The sequence below is a fragment of the Ictalurus furcatus genome, chromosome 3 (genome assembly GCF_023375685.1).
Source record: "Ictalurus furcatus strain D&B chromosome 3, Billie_1.0, whole genome shotgun sequence".
Taxonomy (NCBI): domain Eukaryota; kingdom Metazoa; phylum Chordata; class Actinopteri; order Siluriformes; family Ictaluridae; genus Ictalurus; species Ictalurus furcatus.
Genome location: NC_071257.1, coordinates 28,744,893 through 28,771,332, shown reverse-complemented (window position 1 = coordinate 28,771,332; position 26,440 = coordinate 28,744,893). Strand labels below are relative to the sequence as shown.

The 26,440-nt window shown below is 40.0% G+C and overlaps 1 protein-coding gene across 1 annotated transcript in view; it reads right to left on the bottom strand.

Annotated features, from left to right (window-relative positions):
- The window catches only part of dok7b (docking protein 7b), a 47,607-nt gene extending 21,167 nt beyond the window's left edge, over positions 1-26,440 (bottom strand). Inside the window, exons 1-4 of the mRNA XM_053621447.1 lie at positions 25,844-26,440; positions 25,684-25,729; positions 18,462-18,683; positions 14,147-14,347 (exon numbers count right to left, since the gene is read on the bottom strand). Of these exons, the coding sequence (XP_053477422.1) occupies positions 14,147-14,347; positions 18,462-18,683; positions 25,684-25,729; positions 25,844-25,897 (523 nt within the window). The 5' untranslated portion in view covers positions 25,898-26,440. The remainder of the gene's footprint in view (positions 1-14,146; positions 14,348-18,461; positions 18,684-25,683; positions 25,730-25,843) is intronic.

Genomic DNA, 26,440 nt, shown 5'->3' with positions numbered 1-26,440 from the left:
TGGTTGAAATGACAATAAAAGCCATTTGACTTGACTTGAGCTGGAGAACTGCAGAAGTTAGTTGCGTCTTGGGGTCAGAAAGTCTCCAAAACTACAATCCGAAGTCATCTACATCACCACAAGTTATTTTGAAGGGTTTCAAGAAAAAAGCCTCTACTTTCATCCCAAAACATAATCAAGCGTCTTCAGTTTGCCAGACACTACAGGAACTTCAAATGGGATCAGGGTCTATGGTCAGATGAAACAAAAAAAGCTTTTTGACAATAAACACCAGAGGTGGTTTTGGTGCACACAGAGAGGTAGCCATATGGAACCGTACCTCATGCCCACAGTTAAATATGATGGTGGCTCTTTAGTATTTTGGGGCTGTTTTTCTGACAGAGGACCTGGACATTTTGTTAGGATACATGACATCATGGACTCAAATATCAACAGATATTAAATGAAAACCTGACTGCCTCTGCCAGAAAGCTTAAACTGGGCCATGGTTGGATCTTCCAGCAGGACAATGATCCGAAACATACATCAAAATCAACACAAAAATGGTTTATTGACCACAAAAGGTCCTGCCATGGCCATCATAGTCCTCTGACTTGAAACTCATAGAAAACCTGTGGGGTGAACTGAAGAGGAGAGTCCACCAGCGTGGACCTTGAAATTTGAAGGATCTGGAGAGACTGTGTATGGAGCAACGGTCTCAAATCCCTTGTTATGTATTCTCCAAACTTATCAGGCATTATAGGGGAAGACTCAGAGCTGTTATCTTGGCAAAGGGAGCTAGCACAAAGTATTGACTAAAAGGGTGCCAATAATTGTTGCACACTTTTGAACAGGATGATCTGTGTAAATTGTTAGTATTTTGTCTTCTGGGAGACATGAAACTATCTTATTTAGTGTCTGACGGGCAGTACTAATGAAAAAAAAGATCTTTAAACAAAATAATAACGATTTACACTGATCATCCTGTTCAAAAGTTTACACCCCCCTGGCTCTTAAAAACAGTGGCATAAATCTATATATGGGCTTATTTTATCCTCCACCTGCACTTGCTTTTAATAAGGATAATTAGAATCTAAGATGTTCTCAGATAATAAGTGTTTAAACACAATGATTTAGTGGACATTTGCTTAATATTTTTGTTACTGAATTGCCATTCATGTGCTTTTCATCTGTGGCACTAATATTGATTAATGAAAAAATATTACTGGTAGCATGCCACATAACTATAAAGTACACACTACATGTCCAGCCCTGTACAGTATATGATACTATACTGCAAAATAAGTAGGACCAATGATCTGGAAAGCACTTTCCAGCTGAGATGAGAAAAACTTCATAGGGAGGGAACATGGTTTAGTTGTATAGTTTCACTCAGCAGATTCTCAGCGCAATTATGACTCTGCGTTCCTCTCCCAAAGCCTAATGAGGCCCCGGGCTCCAGCACTCTCGTATGTAGTAAATATAGCTGTGCCAGATCCCTTATCGTCACTATAGAGAATGCAAGGCCTTGGTTATAGGAGCGAGAGGCCTTTACGAAAATAACCGTAACGTCCTGAGCCGGTTTCATAGTCCATCAACAGTCTATAATTACATGTGATCCCTTCTTGCCAGCATGTCCTATTCTCTTAACGAGGGTATCTTTCTATATGCAGAGGTCATGTAGAGACATATATATGATTTAATATCCAGTGGTGTCCATATGGTGTCAGTGTAATCTAGCCTTGAGTGTTGTTTTGAGAGGTTATGGTGATGTCAGATGGAGAGATATATGATGGTGATGATCAGGATGATGTCAGGTAGGGAGATATATGATGACAAGGCCATGATGATGCATGCCCTTTGGAAAATAAAAATACAAGCAATAGGAGAGGTGAAAAAGTGATGTGTTTCCATTTGTGTGGAAAACCTTTGTATTGTAACTAGGGACGCATTGAAACCATTTCTTTTCAAGAATGAGTATTAATACCTACTTAGAGTAACCTACATACTTAGTATTAAGCAATCCGGGTGTCATGGAACACTATTTACTGTCTATGTTGGTTGCTGCTATGTGATGGCAAGGAACTCCTTGTGCTGAGTTTCATTTTTAAGATGTTTGAATAGTATCTATAGTAGAGATTGAGAGTGAGAGAGCAGTGCACAGAACAGTATCAGCGAGCATGATCACTGAAAATGAGCACAGGGTGCTGTGAATTGCTGTGAAAGTGTAGACTCTGACAAGCCAGTGTGTCTCAGTGCTCACACATGAAAATTGGTTGTTTCACAGCTCCACACTCACCAGTGCATGGCACCTTGCACTTATTTTTATGACCGTGCTCATTGATACTGATTTTCACGATCAGGTCAACCACCTTCACACATTCTATTAAATGTAGTGCTGTGAAAAAGTATCCTGATTTCTTCTGTTTTTGTGTATATCATACTAAATTGTTTCAGAAATTAAAAAAATAAAATCTAAGCTAAAACAAAATCAACCTGAGTAAACACAAAATATAGTTTTTAAATGATAATGTTATTTATTGAAGCAAAAAAAGTTATCCAATATCAACTGGGTCTGTGTGAAAATGTATTTGCCCCCGTAGTTACTTATTCCCCAAATCTATGAAACTACATTCATAATGGGGTTCAGCTGGACTACAGTGGCGCTTGAAAGTTTGTGGAAATTAAAATTTTCTATATATCTGAATACATATGACCCAAAACATCATATGAAGCCCTAAAAGTAGACAAACAGATCCAAATTATACAAATAAGACAATATACTTGGTCATTTATTTGCTGAGGAAAATGAGCCAATATTTCATATCTGTGAGTGGCAAAAGTATGTGAACCTCTAGGATTAGCAGTTAATTTGAAGGTGAAATTAAAAGTCAGGTGATTTCAATCAATGGGATGATGATCAGGTGTGAGTGAGCACCCTGTTTTATTTAAAGAACAGGGACCTATCAGAGCCGATCTTCACAACACATGTTTATGGAAGTTTGGCATGAACAAAGATTTCCGAGGACTTCAGAAAAAGAGTTGTTGATGCTGATCAGGTTGTAAGAGGTTACAAAACCATCTCTAAATAGTTTGGACTCCACCACTCCACAGTCAAACATATTGTGTACAAATGGAGGAAAGACCATACTTACCCTCCCCAGGAGTGGCTGACCAACAAAGATCACTCCAAGAGCAAGACATGTAATAGTCTTTGAGGTCATAAAGGAGCCAGGGTAACATTTAAGCAACTAAAGGCCTCTCTCATATTGGCTAATGTTAACATTCACGAGTCCACCATCAGTAGAACACTCAACAACAATGGTGTGCATTGCAGGGTTGCAAGGAGAAAACCACTGCTCACCAAAAAGAACATTCAGCCTGTCTGCAGTTTGCTAAAGATCATATGGACAAGCCAGAAGGCTACTGGAATAATATTTTGTGGATAGATGAGACCAAAATATAATTTTTGGTTTAAATGTGAAGTGATATGTTTGGAGAAAGGAAAACACTGCATTCTAGCATAAGAACCTTATCCAATTTGTGAAACATGCTGGTGGTAGTGTCATGGTTTGGGCCTGTTTTGCTGCATCTGTCCAGGATGACTTGTCATCATTGATGGAACAATGAATTCTGAAATACAGTATACCACAGAATTCTAAAGGAAACTATCAGGACCTCTGCTCAAAAGAAAGTTCTGCTCTAAACAAACAAATTGTTCTATCAAAGAATGGTTAAATAAAAATAAAGTTAATGTTTTGGAATGGACAAGTCAAGGTCCTGACCTTAATTCAATAGAAATGTTGTGGAAGGACCTGAAGCAAGCAGTTCATGTGAGGAAATCCATCAACATCCCGGAGTTGAAACTGTTCTGTACTGAGGAATGGGCTAAATTGAAAGGGTGTTCCGGGGCCCCTTCCCTACGTGCTCTTCGCTGTTCGAGACACCTCTCAGGCCTCCACCAGCTTCACCCCTTTCAAACTCCTCTTCAGACCATGACCACAAGGACTGCTGTACATGGCCCAGGAAGCATGGGAAGAACAACCCTCCCCATATCGCTCCCTAGTGTACTACATCCAGGAAATGCAGGAGTGGATCGACAGAGTGATGCTGATTGTCAGGGAGCACATAGAGGCCACCCAACGAGACCAGCAAAGGGCCTAGAACTGGTCGGCCCAGCCTAGGGAATTCCAACCAGGCAACCAAGTGCTCCTCCTGCTCCCAAATACCTCCTGTAAATTCCTGGCCCGCTGGCAGGGCCCGTACACAGTCCTGGAGAGAGTAGGCCCGTGAACTACCGCCTGCAACAGCCCGGTAAGTGCACACCCACTCAAGTATATCATATCAACCTGTTAAAGAAATGGGTCCCACCAGCTCTGGTAGTCTCTGCATTTGCCACTGTCTCCTCAGGCCCCCCTGAGTGTACCTTGGTCCAGCGAGGGGAAGATCTGAGCCCGACACTGAAACAGGAGATAACAGATATAGTGGATCAACATGCAGACATCTTCTCCACCATACCGAGACTGACCCACCTGGTGCAGCATGAGATAAAGACCCCTCCAGGAGTTTTGGTTAGACAGTGGCCCTACCACATCCCGTCAAGCTATTGAGGAGGAAATCAACCAGATGATCCTGGACGGTATCATTGAAGAATCCGCCAGCCCCTGGTCCAGCCACATTGTGGTGGTGCCGAAGCCTGATAGCAGCATCCGACTGTGTAATGACTTCCGGAGGCTGAATGCAATCTCAGATATCGATAGCTACCCCTTGCCCACAGTCGACAACCTGGTGGAGCGCCTGTGGAGAATCCGGTTTATATCCACTCTGTACCTGAAGAAGGGACACTGGAAAGTTGCTCTGGCCCTGGAGGCCAAGGCCAAAACCATCTTCAGTTCCACCAGCAGCCACTGGCAGTACCAGGTTCCCTTTCAGCCTGGAACAAGAAGCCCTCGCAATAAAGCAGGCCATAGAGGAGCTCCAGTATTATCAGCAGGGTGCCACTTCACCCTGATCACCGACCATGCAGTAGATGTCCTGGGCAAAAGACACCAACGCCAGAATAACCTGGTGGTTCCTCTCATTACAGGACTTCTCATTCCAAGTCCAGCACCGAGCGGGAGCCCAACATGGAAACACTGATGGCCTGTCAAGAGGGCACGCCCTCTGGGCTCAGAGATGAGGGGGGGTACACTCCCCATGCTCTCCACTGGCACGCACGCACTGCTCCCATCACTTTGGGCACCACCTCTACACTGCTGCAACCCACACGCTGTGATCCATGTCAGGAAGGCCATGCCCTGCTCCTACACACTCACCTCAAGCACACCTCACCTCCACACACTGATTTTCAGAATAAATAAAAGAGTACTTACTCCCCACATCTGCCTCCTGTGTGTCTGCGTTCTGCCTTGCTTTTAGCTCTGAGTAGCCACAGTGTACATATGTAGTTTAAAGAGAATAAAATCCACTATAGTACACAATTCTGCACCTTGTCCTTTGTAAAGACAACATCAGGCCTTGGAGCACAAAACAATTTTGAACAAAACACCCAGCCAAGATTCCAGCACAGAAGCAGAATGCTATTTGGCTATCAGCAGTGTGGATGTTCTGAATGACTGGTGGGCAACATCTTTGCTGAGCTATGGGCATTAAAAGGTCAGTAAGGTAGTCTCTGGAGACTGAAATTTGGAAAGGGATCAGGAATCCTACTCTAAGTTGGCAAAAACACCAAGCATGCCTGCTACCATATCTCTTGCACAATCACCACCATGTCACACTGTGTGCGTGTGCATGTGCATGTGTGTACAGTACGTGATGAAAGGCACTTTCATCTATACAACCAAACACCCTGTTTGATTTTTGCTGTGCAGTTCCTCGAATAGAAATTTGACATTTGATCACAAGTTGACTTAAAATTTGTGTCTCATTGCCTGTAAGAGTGTAACATCAGTGAGGTAATGCCTTTATTAAGTCATGTGAGCTTTTAGAGAGAATACAGATCAATATCGAGAAGCATTAATTAAGCATTAATCAACCGTTTAAAAAGTCAGGGGTGAAAATGAAATGGCAATTTTTTAACCAATTTTTGTATAAAAGTCTCTTTGCACATACTTGTACATATATCTATCTATCTATATCTATCTATCTATATCTATATATATATATATATATATATATATATATATATATATATATATATATATATAATGTGTGTGTGTATATATATATATACATACATACATACATACATATGTGTGTGTATATATGTGCACATATACATACAAACACACACACACACACACACACACACATATATATATATGTATGTGTGTATATATAAATGTGTTTTTGATAATGACTTCACCATAAAAACCCATACACTGTCAGTATTTATCACACTGTCATTATAAGCTAAAAGAAAATTAAAATCTATGTAGCATGGCAGTGTGCAGAGCTGCTCCGCCAAATATAAATGGTTGTTTTATTTAGTTCTGGGCAGCAATAGATGTGGCAGCAGAGGAAGCAATGTAACATGTTTACACAGTAGCGGATGAAATGGCTTAAGCATTTTCAGTGCACTCACGTTCCCTGTCTGAAGAAATGGAGGTTGCTGTAGTATGATTTGGTTGAAGTCCAGAGAGGGAGGTTAATTAAATCTTTGCTCTGTCAGCTGGACACAAAAATGGATGAGAAACACTGGAATAAGGAACTTAATTCGGTAAAAAAATACAGGTATTTGACAGAAATGCATTTCAACCGGTATTTTGAATGCTGTGAGATAACCAACCGGATGTTATGCAGAACTAACCGCAAAACCATGATGCTAAATATACAGCAATATATATAATATACGGCTTGTGAGCACAGATTATGGTAGGGCAGAGAGTGACAATAGACTCAAACAAAATCAGGTTGAGGTGCTATCACGCTAGACTTACTATCTAGTGAATTTCTAGAGAAATGCATGCATAGGCATTTGATATTTGACAACATACAGTAACATGCAGTACAGTCTATCAGCTTGTTTTGAGTGCCTTTAGATATACCTTCAACTGTGTTTGAGATAATGTTTTAACTTTAATCAGGGTTGACAGGTTTCCAGCACAAATACATCTCAAAAACCAAAAGGAAAATGAAGACATGTTCCTTCTTCCCCTCAGCCTTTGCATGGGGTAACAAGTATTTCACACATATTTCAGATGTACAGTGGTGCTTGAAAGTTTGTAAACCCTTTAAAATTTTCTATATATCTAAAAGTAGATAAAGAGAACCCAATTAAACAAATGAGATGCAAATATTATACTTGTTCATTAATTTATTGAGGAAAATGATCCAATATTACATATCTGTGAGTGGTAAAAGTATGTGAACCTTTGCTTTCGGTATCTGGTTTGGCCCCCTTGTATAAGCAATAACTGCAACTAAACGTTTCTGGTAACCGTTGATCAGTCCTGCACATCGGCTTGGAGGAATTTTAGCCCGTTAGTCAGTACAGAACAGTTTCAACTCTGGGATGTTGGTGAGTTTCTTCACATGAACTGCTTGCTTCAGGTCCTTCCACAACATTTCTATTGGATTAAGGTCAGGACTTTGACTTGGCCATTCCAAAACATTAACTTTATTCTTCTTTAACCATTCTTTGGTAGAACAACTTGTGTGCTTATGGTCGTTGTCTTGCTGCATTATCCACTTTCTCTTGAGATTCAGATTATGGACAGATGTCCTGACATCCTTTAGAATTCGCTGGTATAATTCAGAATTTATTGTTCCATCAATGATGACAGGCCCAAACCATGATACTACCACCACCATGTTTCACAGATGGAATAAGGTTCCTATGCTGGAATGCAGTGTTTTCTTTTCGCCAAATATAACCCTTCTCATTTAAAACAAAAATTTTTATTTTGGTTTCATCACTCCAAAAAATATTGTTCCAGCAGCCTTGTGGCTTGTCCACATGAACTTTAGCAAATGCAGACAGGCAGCAATGTTCTTTTTGGAGAGCAGTTGTTTTCTCCTTGCAACCCTGGCATGTACACCATTATTGTTCAGTGTTCTCTTGATGGTGGACTCATGAACTTTATCCAATGTGAGAGAGGTCTTTATTAGCTTAGAAGTTACCCTGGCTCCTTTCTGACCTCACAAACTATTACACATCTTGCTCTTGGAGTGAGCTTTGTTGGTCGACCACTCCTGGGGAGGGTAACAACCGTCTTAAATTTGGTGGCTTAGAGGTTAGCACATTTGCCTCACATCTCCAGGGTTAGGGGTTCAATTCCCACAGCTGCACTGTGTGTGCGGAGATGGCATAATCTCCCCGTGCTGCAAGGGTTTTCTCCAGGTGCTCCGGTTTCCTCCCCCAGTACAAAGACATGCATGGTAGGCTGATTGGCATGTCTAAAGTGTCCGTAGTGTGTGAATGTGTATGTGACTGTGACGGATTGGCACCCCATCCAGGGTGTACCCCCCATGCTCCCTGGGATAGGCTCCAGGTTCCCCACGACCCTGCAGGATAAGCGGTATAGAAAATGGATGGATGGATGTAAACAATCTATCTGACTGTGGATTGATGGAGTCCAAACTCTTTAGATATGGTTTTGTAACCTTTTCCAGCCTGATGAGATCCTCAGAAATCTCCTTGCCATGATACACTTCCACAAACATGTTGTGAAGATTAGACTATGATTGATCCTTGTTCTTGAAATACAACAGGGTGCTCAGTCACACCTGATCATTATCCTACTGATTGAACACACCTGACTCGACTTTCACCTTCAAATTAACTGCTAATCCTAGAGTTTCAGATTCTTTTGCCACTCACAGATATGTTATATTAGATCATTTTCCTTAATAAATAAATGACCAAGTATAATATTTAATTTCATTTGTTTAATTTTTTTTGTTTCTTTGTCTACTTTTAGGACTTTTAAGATTTTATGTTGTTTGAGGTAATATTTAGGCAGATCTATACAAAATTCGAAAGGGTTCACGAACTTTCAAGTGCCACTGTAGAGGTTTATCAGCATTATGGATGTGACATCACATACAGAGATTAGAGATGCACTTATCTAATGATCAGTATTTGAGCCTTTTTCATAATCTTTGGGGGAATGTGAACATTTTCAATGGCTCATCTGAGCAGGTCCTGACTCAAAAAAATGAATAATAAAATCCAGGATAAACCTACAAAGTCACATCAGCTCTACTACTGTCATGTTGAAGAATCATCATTTTGCACAGGTATAATTCAATACTGTATTCATATTTTCACTTCCATCATATTACTTCCCTACAGTTGTCTTCACTAGCAAAAAGGAAGCACCTGGAAATTCTCAGCATAGTGACTGCTCATAAGCAGCCAAACATACCCATGTATGCTTGACACAAATGAAACATGATCGCTGACACGCTCAGCTATGATATGAGCCGTATGGGTTTTTGATGGCGCTTGGAGCTGCTTATGTTTCCTCAGTGGATTAGAAAGATAGGTACATTTGCATTTTAATACACTGTCCTGGATCCAGAGTATTCACAGGCATACTGTGCACTAATGAATTAAATGAGACATGGTCCTCAATCCTGCCTTGACTAATCTATCCATACAAATTCTATATGCTAATGTAGCAAGACAGTGATTGGTTCTTGATGTAGAATTATCTTTGTAGGGTTTGAAATTTTAACACAGTAAAATCATTCATAATCCTATATTTTAATATTAATCTGCATTTGGAGAAGCTAAATATTGATGAAAAAAATACTGTGGGGTAAGACATCGGCAATGAGGTAAATATGTTTCAAAATGATTTGATTCACATGAACCATTAGCAAAGACCCCACAAGAATTCAAAACTCCTCCAAGACCTCTACTTTTTTGCTCATGTAAATTTACCTGTCCTATGAGAATCATGTATTGGGAAAGTGAAGAAGTTTGATGCATATTCTATATGAGGCAAAAACTTTTTCTGTAGTAATGTTTTCATACATCATGAACTATGCTAGAATTTGTAGCAATTAGCCAAGAAGATTTAAGCTGAGCATAAAAATGTGACCAATATGATGGTGTGGGGTTTTTTTTCATGCTCCCTTAATTGTTCCCATATAAAGGAGCTTTGATGTTCATGACCGGTTGTAGTCATTAGAGTTTGCTTATTGAACCAAGATGAAAAACTACACAAAATGAAGACAAGCACCAGATGGGAATTTTTGCAGAGCGATCAAGCTTCACAAACGCCACTGTGTGAAATATCGCGAAAAAAGTATGCAATGACCAGGTCATCTAAGCAAGACCACCACAACTGTGGTGCATAATTAGTGCTATGAAGAAAAAGCTCCAGAAACAGGCAAACAAATCTCACTGTGTACACGGGGTCAAAGCATCATGCTTCACCATTATCAAGAGGGCTTGTGAGGTCAGACAAAGAGGTAACCAGTACAAGATATAAACCTCCCATTAGCACCAAAGGCAGAAATGGCAACACGTAACTTGCAGAGAAGTATAAAAATGAACAATGTTTTGTGGCAAAGGTGGGAAAAACAAACTTTATAAAATGTGTAGAGGAAAAAAAAACTACTGCACACTTTTCTGAACAGAACAACTAGTTTAGTGTGATATGCCAGGATACAAGGATCTTGATTTGATAAGTCAACAAAAGTTGAACAACAGATTCAACAAACTGTATAGTAAAGCAGGCTACTGATCATAAAATAATGTGAAGTGAAATAAACATTTAAATTTAATCAAGCTCACACTCCCTCTGAGAAAGTAGGTTCATCTTTATCTTGTACCTCCGAATCACACAGCTGACACGAACTGGAAAATTCCCACATAAAAATGTAAGATCTGGATAACTATGGCTTCATGGTAAGACATGACACTGACAGCTAATGAGTAATATCACAAACGTGTCCATGCATGGGGGCATGGTGCTTTAGCGGTTAGCACGTTTGCCTCTCACCTCCGGGGTTGGGGATTAATTTCCTGTCTCCACCCTGTGTGTTCAGAGTTTGCATGTTTTCCCCGTCTGGGCTGGATTACCCAATGGGCATTTTAGGCACAGGCCCAGGGGCCCATGTGCACTTGGGGCCAAAGCGAGGGGAAGAATTTTTTTTTCTTTTTTTTCTTCTTTTCTTTTCTTTTTTTTTTTACATTGCTGAAAATGGAGGGCAATGTCTGGTTGGGCCACACAAGACGAAAAAAGTCATGCGCCACTGAACGTCTACCGTAGCGTAGGCCGTGGGGAGTGTGGCACTTGAAAGTAGCTTTTGACGAGTTCAATCCGTGTTCGAATCTGCCTTTTGCAGAACTTGCTCTTCTCCCTTTTCCCATCACATATCAGATTGGAAAGATGTTTATTTTCAATAAAAATGAAGAAAATATTTGAAAAGTAGAAATAAAGTGCCTAACGCCTGTTTAATAATAAACTGTTTATCGGTTAGAGGTAGGTGTAGGGAGGGCTTTATTGTCCCAATGAGGTGGCATCCTCACTGGGACACATACGAATCATTCGCCGCTTGCTAGCTAATGTTATCTACATTGAAACTCCGACTATGCCAAAATGATGTGGAGGTGGGCTAGTTTGTGAACAAATGCAGCAGATGCATGTATACCAGAATAACCCTTCTATTCAGTATTCTATTCAGAATATCCCTTCGGTCACTGCTTGCTAGATAAGAATAGCTAGATTGAAATTCAAATAGCTAGACTGCTCATGTTTGTACCTTTCAACAATGGGGGTCAGAGAAATCACAGACCCCCTGGCTATGCTTCATGGAACCCATTTGAGAACCATGGCTCTATGTCCCTCTATATTTGAGCATCTGCAGTTGGTAGAAGACTGTTAACACACACTATAACATGCCAAACCTATAAAATTGTCCCAAGTCTGTTACATAGCCATCTGCAACAGCTGAGCATTCCCTAAATGCACCACATACCACTTCCATCACCAGCACAAAATTAATTAAAAAGATTCATCAATTGGAAAATCTGTTTTACTTTATTACAGGGTTTTTAGGTCTAACAGAGCTTCACGAACAGCTGCATTTCATTCTGCCAAAAAGACAGCTGGTGGTTATATAGTGCTAATGCACTTAGTTCAGATTAGACCAGATCACACATTACCCACCACTGTGTGAGCATAAGGGTGTATGAGGGAGATGCTGAGAAAGAGAGAGAGAGAGAGAGAGAGAGAGAGAGAGAGAGAGAGAGAGAGAGAAACTGAGAGTGTGTTTAATTTTCACACTGGACTCTTGGCAGGAACCCTCCATGACTTCCACTTCATGGAATCTCACTAACACTGCGTGAAAGTGAGAGAAAGGGGTGTAGAGCCTTGGAGAGACTTAACCCTTTTACAAAGAATGTTAAACATCTTAGAGCACTGTTCAAATTTCCAATCTGACTGGTCACAAAGATTTATTGCCGATAACAGCAGCCCTGACAATAGTTCTGGCTGTAATTAAAATCGCAGGTTTTCTATTAATGTACCCATTCTGATATATTATCATTCCTATAGTAACAACCTAAGCTAAATAATAAACAGATGAACATACATCTAAACAAAACATAACCCACACAGAAAAACATATCATCAATGACTTTCTGAAATTTGGTGAAATTTTCTCTTAGGAGACATTTGTTTAACACTTATGGAAGGAGTCTCCAGTCTCAGGGCTGAGTAACAGTAAGCTTTCCGCCACGGGAGAGTCTTCAGGACAGGTGTGTGCACATTCGGTACAGTTCCTCGGTAACATGGCAAGCTGTGTTTATTTGTCTTATTAACTTCAAGAGAGAGAAAAAAAGGAATGGCTCTTTAAAGCTACTATAATGTACACGATAACAGGAAATAAATTGTTTGGGTTTATTTTGAGAATTTGGAAATGCCAATCAGCATACAGCGCATGTCTGTAAACCCCTGAAACATGAGGAGAACATGCAAACTCCACACACACAGTGTAGAGGTGGGTTTTTAACCCCCAACCCTGGAGGTGCAAGGCAAACGTGCTAACCACCACTAACCACCAAGCCACCGTTCCCACCGCAAAAAGACACCATACATTTCTAGCCAATCATAGAGCAGGAGGCTTGATGGTATCATAACAAAGCAATCAGTTGAAGCAGTTGTGATAAATATCAAGATGCAAGAGACCTGAAAGTAGTAATAACATTCCTAAAGGTAAACAAAGAAAAATAGACACCAAAGCCAAGAGCTTCAGAATATTGCTCAATTCCACTCTGTCAATCACTGTCTCATCCGACAAGTCAATTCTGCTCTTGGAGTAAAACAGTGCAAGCTCTCCACTGCAACGCTAGTCTAAAAAGTTATCAAACTTCAGCCTACATTTTCAATAAAATATTCTGTTTCCTAGTAGGAGTGTTCTGTACCAGCTATCTGTACCAGTCTCTGTCATTGCTCGGCATTAGCTAGGGAAGCAGCTAGCATTAAATTAAAACAGTCCACCCATAAATGTCTACCGCCAAAGTCCTATGACATTTTAATCACAAAGAGGATTTCCCAATATTCCCCAATATTTTGGTCAAAGTTAAAAGTGAATTCAATAGTCTAAAGATCAGGCCATGGTGATTTCCCTGCTTCCAGCACACAGTCAGCTAATATCAGCCCTTCCTGAGTTGAAGTGAGTGTATTAAAGCAGGGCAACATGAAAATCATTCCGTACAGGATTTCTGCAGAGTTTTTTTTTGCAATTGTTGAAGCCTAAAATGCTTGATTTTGCTGCTGCTTTTTTTCCCCCTAAATTTGCGTTGCAATTTGTGGACATTTTTTGTGCTTTTTTGTGTAAAACTACTTGAATTGGTGATGATGTTGGTAAATGAGACCTTTTAGCTGTACTCATATTCGACACACGTGAATCAAAGAGAGCTTTGGCTGAATGTGTGTTCTGATGATGTCACATGATGCGTCTTGGCCAAAATCTGAGGAAAAATCTGCTGTATTTGTGAAAAAATAGCAAGCTCCGAATATCGTGGAGTTTGTTTGATTTTCCCGATAATTTCTGCAATTGCAATATCGCTGAATCCTGAAGGGACTGTAAAATATACAGGACAGGAAGTACTCCAGGCACAGGGTTGGGAACCTGTGCTGTAAGCACGAACAGCACTAGCAGTACTACAGCACTGCCATTTGTACATAAAACCCAAAAAGAGACTCACAATAGCCGCATCGTGTCCCTCCCTCGAAGATAAATCCATTAGGCACTGCTCCATAACGTCGCAGGTCAGTCAATCTCCAGTGCGCAATAACTGCTGGAGGGATGTCTCTGGCTATAACGAGCAGGTTATTACACAGATGCAGTGAGGCTGCACCGCTCTCCAGCTTAGTGCCCGGCTGGACGTTTACACTGAACCTGTGGACTGAAAAAGAAACAACCTTTCAGTTTGAGCTAGTACAGTAGTTTAGCATTTACGTTTAAGTTATCCTAGAAAGAGAAACAGTTCCCTTTTTAATAGACATATGTTACATAGATAGTACATTTTAAGTTACTTGCTTGCCTTTTATGGTAATTTATGATATAATTAACATCATTTATATATGTCTGTTGACAGGAGTAGCATGTTTGTGTCAAAGTATAAGGAGCTTGTTTGATTCTTTCATACATCTTTAGTAAGTGCTTTATCTTTGTCAGAGTCTTGGTGGACCCGGAGCCTATCCCAGGAACACTGGGTACGAGGCAGGAATATACTTTGGATTGGATGCCAGTCCATCACAGGATACCATGATCACACTCATTCACACACTCATTCACAATTCAGGCAATTCAGTGTAGTCAGTCCACCTTCTGGCACATTTTTAGGAGGTGGGAGGAAACCGGAGAACCCAGAGGAAAAAACATGCGAAACTCCACACAAAGAGTAACCCAATCTAAGGATTGCACTGGAAATCCTGGAGCTGTGACGTGGCAACGTTATTCTGTGTGGCACAAAACATAGACTACAAAGATAATGTTGTGAAGAAACACACGATGCAAGGAATTGCTAAATGGTTATCCTAAAGATGCATCTTTTCTATGGACTTTTCTCTTTTCGCTGAGTTTTATTTTAGATTATAACTGCTACTTACTACTCCTAATAAGAGGACTCCTACAATACTGTTTGCCTTTTTCAAGAACACTGAGATGTATTGTATTTTGTCATCAAACAAATAAAAATAATGCATTTTGGTGGCCAAATTTCTCTAAAGCAATATTTCTGTCTAGCAGGGTTTTTTTTTTTAAATAACATTTATAAAAACTGGTGAGCAGATTTATGAGCTTTTGACACTTCTAATCCCCCCTCACCAAAAAAAAAGGAAATCTAAAAAGGCAGCTTCCCTTATTCAGCCATCTGAATTGGTTAGATCACAATAATGCACATGAATGCTGACCATCTTACTAGGCAGCTTCTTCCCAAACGAAACACAAGTGGCAATATTTCAATGCGTCCCCAATGACAATGTCGTAGAACTGAGTACCATCTCATTCTGACCTTACTGTACGGCTATATTACAGTACCAGCTCTGTTCCAATCCTACACAAAGATGATTAATTAATTAATCCTCACTTTTAAGGCTTTGTATGTATCAGGAGAGATGACATTTTAATATGCTGCAGAAGTCTACCAAGTATGACGCTATTTCATGTTTACAGGAGCTAATTTCTTAAATGTTGCATTTTGAACTACGCTAATAGCTAATCTCATTAAAAGATAAACCCTCTGCACAAATGGGAACTGCGTGCCGGAGCAATGTTTATTCAACCCGCAATGCCGACATTTAAAGCATTTGCATAAATGGCGCTGTGATATTCATTTAAATCTACTAAAGTAAACAGATTGATAAAGTAATGTGCTGCGCTAGCTAGAGGCATGAAAGCCTAATGAGTTCCCTTAAAAAAAGGAATAATAAAGCATCTATTGAAATGATAAGTAAGCAAGTGAGGAGTGAACAGGGTGTGTGGATGTGTTCATCATAATCGGGATGATTACTCAAAAAAGTATAATCAATAACTTTGATGTTTTAAAGTGCCATTATCAGCAGTCAATGATGAAGCTTGTTTCCTGATGAGGATTTTGTTGTCTGCCATTCCACACAGAGAGAGAGAGAGAGAGAGAGAGAGACAGAGCAAGAGAGAGAGAGAGGGAAACAGAAGTCCTCTATACTGACTGACTCATTAATCAGGCTCAATGTAAGGCGAGTTAGCGAGCCGTCATACAGTGAGGGAGCACAGCAGAGGGAAGGAGAGTGATGAGAGCGTTCAAGCATCATGGGGAAAATTCACCGCGCTTCACTGAATGCAATCTATTATCGCTCTGTCAGCATGGCACACGTACGCAGACATATAAACAAAGGGAAAGATGTGGAAATTGAGGACGCAACAGAGCAGGATAGAAACACTCATTATCTGTGATGTGCCTTAGGCATGTGCTGTTGTTATGTTTCTATGTCACAATAATTATTATAATCATTTATTACAGCTTACGATATTACCACGATATCCGGTTGCAAAATGGATGATCATCATGAGAGTTATGAGTTTGGCTTCACTGAGAACAATTTGTCATCCTGCTGCTTATACCACAGTGCTGCTGAATTCTCAATTCTGATTGGTTAGAACATGTTGATTAATTTTCTATACTGGCAGATCTGCAGGTTTATATGAATGCTTTCAGTGAGTCAGTTATCTTTTCTATGGTAAAGGACAGCTCCATATCATCCAGGCCTAATAATAAACAGAACAGATAAAATGTGTTGTTATTTAACAAAGAAAAGTTTATATAATTTCCATCCATCCATCCATCTATCTAGGCCTGGAGCCTATCCCACCGAACTCAGGGCACAATGCGGGGGACATCCTGAACAGGGTGCCAACCCATCACAAGGCACACTCACACACACATTTACATACTATGGATAATTTGAGAATACCAATCAACCTACAACGCATGTCTTTGGACTAGGGTTTGAAACCCCTGAAATATGGGGAGAGCATGCAAGCTCTGCGCACACAGGGTGTAGGTGGGAATCGAACCCCCAACCCTGGAGGTGCAAGACAAATGTGCTAACCACCATGCCCCCCATATATATAATTTAATATAGGAAAATTTTCCAGGAAAGACTTCAGGAGAGAAGTTTGTGCTTTCAGTTTCTTTGTAAGGCTGGTAAGGGAACTACTGTGTATAGCTGTTATAATGTAACACTGTTTTGTGGATGTTCCACAACATTAAATGTAGCTATAACGGTACAAAATGTATGATGTATCATTCTGTAACTGATCAAAAAAAGTATCCATTGGCAAACTGCTGAGGTTTAAGAGGAATTAAACACTTTTAAACCACTGTAGGGTGGTAACAATAACCATTTGCATCAGGCTGCATCACATCAATAGGCCATTGATTATTTTCCTATATCAGTATGCCCCTAGGTGTATTATCCCATACATAATGCTATTTAGAAGATGGCTGTTTCAATGTGGTCTCCTAAATAAGGCACTCTACACTACATGGCCAAAAATATGTGTACATCGGACCATCACAGCCATATGTGTCTCTTCCCCATTATCTAGAATACTACAGCATACAAATACACAATTCTAGATAATTGTGTGCTTCCTTCTTTGTGGGAAGCAGCGCATATGAAGAACTATGCTCTTACCCTGATCTGCCTCACACAGTCCCTTACACTCGGCTTATCTAGAATGTCTTTGAATGCTGTAGTATTACCATTTCCCTTCACTGGAAGTAAGAGGCTCTGAAGAAGACATGGTTTGCCAATGTTGGAGTGGAAGAAATCAAAAGTCCTGCACAGAGCCCTAAACCCCACTGAACACATATGGTGTGAACTGGAATGGCAACTACGCACCAGACCTCCTCACTCAACATCAGTGCCTGACCTCACTAATGGTCTTGAGGCTGAATGAGCACAAATCCCCACAACCATGCTTCAAAATCTAGTGGAAAGCCTTCCCAGAAGAGTGGAGGTTATTATAACAGCAAAGGGGTACAAGTCAATATTAATGCCCATGGGTCAGTTCTGGAGAAACTTACAGGATTGCTGGCACCTCATCAGACCATATTTAAACTTCAAGAGTTCGTTCTTGTCACACACAACCTGACTGGCATTCGGTGGAGTGACTTAATATAGACCTCTCAACCACAAATGATGTTTGCTATGTGCTCCATCTTTGTGTGTGTACATGTGTTCTTTTAGAAAGGAGCGTACATGAGGGTGCAGGGTCAGAAGCTTGTGTTGTGATAGCTTACCACCAAACCCCACTTCCATTTTAGCATGCATCTCATGCGATGCAGAACTTTGAGATCATTAAAGAATTGTTACCAGTAATTAGCAAAAAACTGAAGAAGAAAAATAAGTATTCCTTCAAGGCATGGCTCGTAAAAAGATTTTTGGAATCATTTTGAAATAATGTGGTGTGTCTTAATGAAGAGAGCAACTTTATATGAATATTTAATATATATCAGTGCAGAGGTTTCTCACCTTCCCCGAGGCTGTACCGGATGCGTGCGTCCCAGGCCAGGAGGTTTTCCCTGCTGTCGAAGCCAAGTGTAAGGGACTGCGTGATGCAGAGCAGGGTAAGGGCGTAGTTCATGCCTTCAAAACTCTGCAGGAGCTCCAGGCCACAGATATCACCCAGAGTGAGCTGACTCTTCTCCCGCTGGCCTTTACTGCGCTCCTTGTAGACCAGCACACACAGGCAGTCTGACAAACACACACACACACACACACACATAATTAAACAATAGGCTATACAATGTAAAATATGCAAATCCTACAGAAATGATTTACTGCTATAATAAATTACTGTTATGCAGTGATGTAGTGAAATGCTAATAATATAGCGATACAGACAGACTGTCATTTAAATTTCAATTTCATTCACACCTTATTTATTTATAAAGTGCTTTTAACAAGTTGTCGCTATCTAGACTTCTTTTGGCACAATTTAGTACCTTTTTTTCTTTTGCATCTAGACTTTTACATCTAATGAGCAAAGCAAACATGACAACAGCAAGAAAAAAACTTATTTTTTTTCCCTTGTTACTGTCATCTTTGGCTTGCTCATAAGAAGGAATCTTACCAAAAAAAAAAAAGAAAAGAAAAAAGAATCCATCCTCCTTTACTGGAAAACAGTTTATGAAACTATCAAATGCAAGATTTTAAAAATTGGCAAAAAAAAAACAAATTTTAATAAATAAAAATGAAAAAAATCATATGATGCCTTCAGAACACTCTGCCAGCACTTGTTGGTACAGTACTGCGAGCTTGTTAGCACCTGTAGTGTTAGTCTATAATTATCCACTCCTACACAAATGTCTTGTGCAGGCCAGCATGCAATTAAAGTGAAACCAATGAGACATCACTATAACGTTGGGCTGATGGTCTATATTTACTGTGTGTGTTTGCAGTTATACTTCAGCATGAACAGACATACAAGCAGCTGCCACATGAATCACCTCAGAGAGAGAGAGAGTGATTTATTGCAACAGCTGGAGACTGACTGTCTCATTACATGTCAGCCTCTGACCAAACCCCAAAACTTTTGTAGACTTCAAGCTATAACTAGAGATTCTGATACATTCTGCCATTAAAAATGGCCAGGAACCGCCTACTTGTACAGGAAGAGGCCATTTGACCGACACTATAAACAACCACAGACTTCTCCCATGGATCATCAACAAATACGTTTGGGTCCCTTGTTTTCCTCAAATAAAAATCTGGAAGCGCTTTTAAATACATGGTGTTTATACCCATCCATTTCTTGCTCTGAAATGTTGAGTTGTCCGTTTTTTCCCCATTGCAAAATGGTGTCTCTTTGTGGTCATCCGTGGATGAAGGAGCCAATCAGAGGTGAAGATTTGAAGTTGAAGTTGAAGTTTGATACCAGATAAGTGTACAATAAGTATCCAAAACCTCATGGGCTATTGGGGGTAGTGCTAAAACTGAGACTGGCACCAACAGGAAGTAATGATTAACAGTTTTCACTATTACTCACAATACTGTTCAACTACCTGCTGAACATGGTGATAAGATTTAGCCCTTGCTTCAAGTCTACCTAAAGAGAGAGATGCAGCGGCGCTTTAGTCTTCATCTGTACTCTCTGTTCAAACAGATCAGCTTCCAAAGCGTCAACTTTCATGCTAATACCACCATCAACTCCATATGCTTGTCATCTCATAGATCACTAACTAGCAGAACTGAGTCTCTGCCATAACTAAGGTCAACTGTGTCGTGTAGCTGCATTGCATCCTGGGACTTTTGCGTCCAACTCAGGTAGTAGCTATGTCTCTGTGGCTGCTATGTAGTTGCTAGTCTCCACTCCTTATGTGTTGGATTTCTCATTAATATGATATTGAATGCTGCTGGATAATGATGACAGCGAAAATAATTTCTTGCCCTTTTTAGGTGCTAACAGCAAATCCTGACTGTTATCATTTATTTTAAAGATTTTTTTCTCCTTTTCTCCTTTAAATGTCATTGTAACTGCCCTAGAAATGTCCCTCTGTGATATCAATGCACTACACAACTGCTAACTTCTCACAGGAATAATGAAAATACATCATCAAGCAATAAATTAGAACTAGAATTGTTAAAGGCATTATAAATATTTAAATATAAATATATTTAATGTGTTTCATCATCAGTGTAGCTAGGTATTTTATGTATAGTATCTTATCTTAGTATCTTAGTATAGTATCTTTGTAGGTATTTTATGCAAATTGTTTCAATATTCGGACATCTACAGCAACTACGAAGCCAATTCACTAACAAATATCAAAGGCTTCATATTGGGCTCATTATAGGATTTCATTAATGCACTGGATATTCTCCAGTATGCATTCTGACATGGCTATTAGGCATTGCACTATTGAAAGTGGATAGGGGACAGTTTTGACAGGTGTGTGCTTTGATAAGTGCACTAGATATTATCCCGTATGCTCCACTTTGCCAGAACTCCCACAATAGTGCACTATGAACTTCAGACATACTAACTGACAGATAAATCTACTATTCAGAGAGGATAAGATTTTCATACATATAGTGGGGGAAATAAGTATTGAACATGCTAAAAAAAAGCAATTCTCCAAGGCAAGGTAAGGCAAGGAACGAGTTGAAATCCGTAAGTAATTATACCTCCTATCTGTGCAAATTAATATCAGCTGGGTTAGTAAATTGATGGTCTAAAATAGGCTTTTCGTTACCAAGGTGTCACACAAGAAACATCTCATGATGGCTAAAAGCAAAGAGCTCTTCCAAGACCTTCACAACCTTATTGTTGCAAAACATATCGATGGAATCGATACAGATGTATTTCAAAACTTCTGAATCCTCCAGTAAGCATCATTGGGGCCATTATCCACAAGTGGAAGCAACATCACTCCGTCATCAACCAGCCACACAGAGGAGCTCCAAGCAAGATTTCTGTCCAGGGAGTCAGAAGAGTAGTCAGAAGAGTAGCCCAAGAGCCAAGGACCACTCGGAAAGAGCTCCAGAAACACTTGGAGGCAGCAGGTACCATCGTCACAGAGAAAACATTAGGCAGTGCACTCCACTGCTCACGCTCACCCTGCAAGACTCCATTACTAAAGAAAAGGCATGTCGAAGCTCGTTTAAAGTTTGCTTCAACTCAATTGGACAAGCCTATGAAATACTGGGAGAGTGTAATCTGGTCAGACGAGAGCAAATTTTAACTTTTTGGCTGTCATACTACACACCATGTTTGGAGAAGAAATGGCACTGCACATCACCCTAAAAACACTATAGCAACAGTGAAGTCTGGAGGTGGAAGCATCATGGTGTGGGTGGTTTTTCATCGCATGGTACTGGCAGACTTCATATAATTGAAGGAACGCTGAATGGAGCCCTTTACCGGGAGATTCTTGAGAAGAATCTGCTGCCAACCACCAGGATGATGAAGATGAGACATGGATGGACCTTCCAGCAGGACAACGATCCAAAGCATACAGCAAAGGAAACTCTTAATTGGTTTCAGAGAAAAAAAATCAAGGTGTTAGAATGGCCCAGTCAATCACCTGACTCGAATCCAATTGAACAAGATTTAAAGACAATATGTTTATAAGAATGGGCCAAAATTACACCTGAATACTGCGGCCCATTAATTTCTTCATACAGGAAGCATATTGTAGCTGTCATTACAAAAAAAGACTTCTCCACTAAGTATTAAATAAATTTGAGTTAGAGTGTTCAATATGTTTTTCCTGTGTCATTCCACTTTATTACACATAACTTCATTTATGTGTGTGGATTTCTTTAGTTAATACCAAAGTCTGGAGAAAAATTCATGTGAATAGTCTCATTGGAAATATATTTACTGAAAACAATGTTGATGCGTTCAATACTTATTTCCCCCACTGTATGTCTGTTAAGTAATGTTACTAGAGGACCTCTGTAGGAATTATTATTGATTAACACTAGATAAGCGATCTCTGTATAAATCACAGAGATGGGAGTGTCTTCACAATGTACACATGTTTGTTACTAAAAGCAACCATGTAAATGCACACTACCTACATCTAATTTTAATACAAACTGGTTGTTTTGAACATTATTATATACACTGATCAGCCATAACTAGAGCTGCAACAACTAATCGATAAAATCGATAATAATAGATTATGAAAATCATTGTCAATGAATCTCATTATCGATTAGTTGGTCTGCGTGCGGCACGGGGGAGATTTACTCATTACGTTACTTCTGTTCAGAAAACACGCTTCGGAGAGTAAATGCTAAAGTTGTGTCCCAAATGAAGTACTGCACAATTACACTATGCACTGTGCACTACCGTCTAGTATGTGGACTTTATAAAATTAATATCATCACAAATATGTATGTGTGTATGTATGTATGTGTGTGTGTGTGTGTGTGTGTGTGTGTGTGTATATATATATAAGTATATAATATAAGTATTTATGCATTTTTTTATGGCACTGAATTAAACTGAATGTATAATATATATGCTGGTGTGTGTCTGTGTGTACTGGGTTCTTTTCAGTCTTACATAATTAGACAAACAGTTGTGTAAAGTTTTAGTCTGAAGTTTATATTTGTAACACTCAGTTTGTTGATTTAATTTTAAATAAACGAAAAAATGGTACTTGAAGGTTTGCCCTGCCCCATCCGATTAATCGATTAATCGATGATAATAATAATAATAATAATAATAATCGGCGAACTAATCGATTATGAAAATAATCGTTAGTTGCAGCCCTAGCCGTAACATAAAAAGCACTGACAGGCGAATTGAATAACATTGACTATCTCATTACAATGGCACATGTCAAGGGGTGGGATAAATTAGGCAGCAATTAAACAGTCAGTTCTTTAAGTTGATGTGTTGGAAGCAGGAACAATGGGTAAGCATAAGGATCTGAGCAACTCCGACAAGGGCCAAACTGTGACGGCTATACGACTGGGTTAGAGCATCTCAAAAATGGCAGTAATTTAAGGGCCCATGCTGACCCCTGTCCACTGCCGAAAGTGCCTACAATGGGCATGTGAGCATCAAAACTGGACGATGGAGCAATGGAAGACGGTGGCCTGGTCTGATGAATCATGTTTTCTTTTGCATCATGTGTATGGCCGGATGCATGTGCGTCACTTTGGAGATGGCACCAGGAGGCATTATGGGAAGAAGGCAAGCCGGCGGCGGCAGTGTGATGCTCTAGGTAATGTCCTGCTGGGAAACCTTGGGTCCTGGTATTCATGTGAAAGGTACTTTGACATGAATGTACAACCTAACTAAACATTGTTGCAGACCAAGTACACCCCTTCATGGAAACGGTATTCCCTAATGACAGAGGCCTCTTTCAGAAGGATAATGCCCTGCCACACTGCAAAAATTCTTCAGGAATGGTTTGAGGAACATGCTTGATGTTGAGGAACATCAAGGTGTTGACTTGGCCTCCAAAATCCCCAGATCTCAATCCGATCGAGCAGCTGTGGGATGAGCTGGAAAAACTAATCCGATCCATAGAGGCCCCACCTCACAACTTACAGGACTTAAAGGATCTGCTGTTAACGTCTTGGAGCCAGATACCACAGCACACCTTCAGAGCTCTTGTTGAGTCCATGCCTCGATGGGTCAGAGCTGTTTTTGGCAGCACAAGGGGGACCTACACAATATTAGGTAGGTGGTTTTAATGTTATGGCTGATCTGTGTATATCTGTTCTATGTTTTAAATTCATCCAATATTCAGCTTTGTTATAGTTTTTGCAGGAGATGATAGAAAATATAGCTTACTTGAGTGGCGCTAAAATAGAATATTTTAAAGCAGAACTGAGATGAATCTTTGTCAGGATGTTGATTTTTATGGGATTTATATTACCTGGGGTAACACCACAGTGCTGTTCAGTTCTGAAAGCTAAAGGGGTGGGAAAATGTTCATAACAACAGCAGCTGTTACATACACGTGAGGGTTATATTAATGCACTCATTCTAATCTGTTATTGTTCCTATAGTGACAGCTCATATACACAGAGCCTTGTATGGCAGATGCGCCACGTATTCTAAAGGCCTGTTCACACCGGGACATTTTTTTCAGCGTGTTAAACGGTCCATTTTTCAGCAAATATTTTGTGTTCACACCCACGCGTTAAACACAAGCAACGTGCTGAATGAAAGTGCAAATTCACTCCCTTACTGGGGGCTAATAAAAACTGATGAAAATGTGCTCTTATTTAAACAAAGAAAACCATATAACTGCTGATATGGTGAAGTTTTCTGTTAGGGGATGTTTATGTAACATTTATAGAAGGAGTCTCCAGTGTCAGAGCTTTGTAACAGTCAGTAAGTTCTTCGGGTTCAGAGCACTTTGCATTTTCCAGTTTCTCTGTAACAAGAAAACGTGCTTTTTTGGGGGTCTAATTAACTTCAAGTGAGAGAATAAAAAAAGGCTGGCGAAAGAACAACTCTTTATAGCTGGTAGACCATTGCATAACATTAAATGCAACTATAAATGGTGAAAAAGTGTGACCTGGAATTCATTAATAAATTATAATCATTGCTGGGGTAGAAGAGGAATAACACTCTTTGGGCCATGCTGTTATAGGAAAGTAATCCAATTGAACTGTCCATCATGTGTTATTCCATATCTATTGGCTTTTCCAGACGCAGGAATACGTAGTCCGTAAAAAAAAATATATGACTGATATGATTTGGACAGGACTAAAATCCTAGAGATACACCAGGAATACAGCTGTTTATGTAACATTAATCTAATTCAAATACTGTAGGGCTGAAGTGACAGGAATACCCCTCACATTGTTGATAATTTAATAGTATAAAACAGCCCAGTAGTGCCAGTACAAACCCTACACTAATATTACATCATATAATATTAGTTTTACCGACTAATTAATATATTATGAATTTCTCTTTAGTTAGACGTTCATTTAAAGCTCGACCCGTCGCGCGTGCCTCGATTTGTCACAGTCTTGCGCTTGCTTTCAGTTGCGCGTGCTGCTGCCACAGCGGCGGTCTGACGTCACTAGGATGGTGAAAATACCAGTCAGGAGTAAACATACTTCTCCAGCGATGAGTTACATAATCTTTGGTTTCAAGCCGCTTAGTTTCTTAATTCTTTTTTAAGAGCCACGTGTTTATTTGCTAACGCTTGACTGACTGACACACACACACACACACACACACACTGTTTTTTAACGTGTGCCGTTAGCCTACCTGCTACTGGAGACGGTTTTCTCAGGACCACCCATCTGTTCTTCCACTGTGGAGACAGAAAGACAGTGTAACTCTCACCTTGGCCAGGAACTCTCACTCACACAACAAAAACAGCAACTAATTCCACTCCAAAATGAGGTGTTTAATAGTTTAGAGAAACCTTTCTCCCTTCTCGGAGTCTCACTTGTCCCTCGACGACCACTGTATCGGTCATCTTGTGTCATGGTTCCCGACAGCTGTGTGTGTGTGTGTGTGTGTGTGTGTGTGTGCGCGCGCGCGCGTGTGTGTGTCCAGTTAGTTCAAAATAACTTTAATGGCTGCACATGTACACTCTTCCTCTCCCGCACTCCCCCTATGGATTTATATATTTATTTGTTTGTTTGTTTGTTTGTTTTATTTTTTTTTTTTACAAACAGTACTTATAGCGCACATACTGTATGATCTGATCTGTATGATCTGATCTGTATGATCTGTCTATAGCGCCGCACTTCTCTGATATTCTATTGAGTACAGAAGTATGACTGTTTCCATGACGACCACCGAGCACGCGAGCAGTATTATTATGGGTTATTTCTATTAACTTGTGTTGTTTATTTATTTGATTGATTGAGAGGGGGAAAGCAAAAGTCTCTGAAAATGAGTCTTATTCAACAGGGTATCCCAAAAGTATCCATATATATGGGGAAATTAACACTTTTTAGCAAAATGTCTTCCAAAATTTTTCACATTTAGTTTATATTATATACAGTCATGTGAA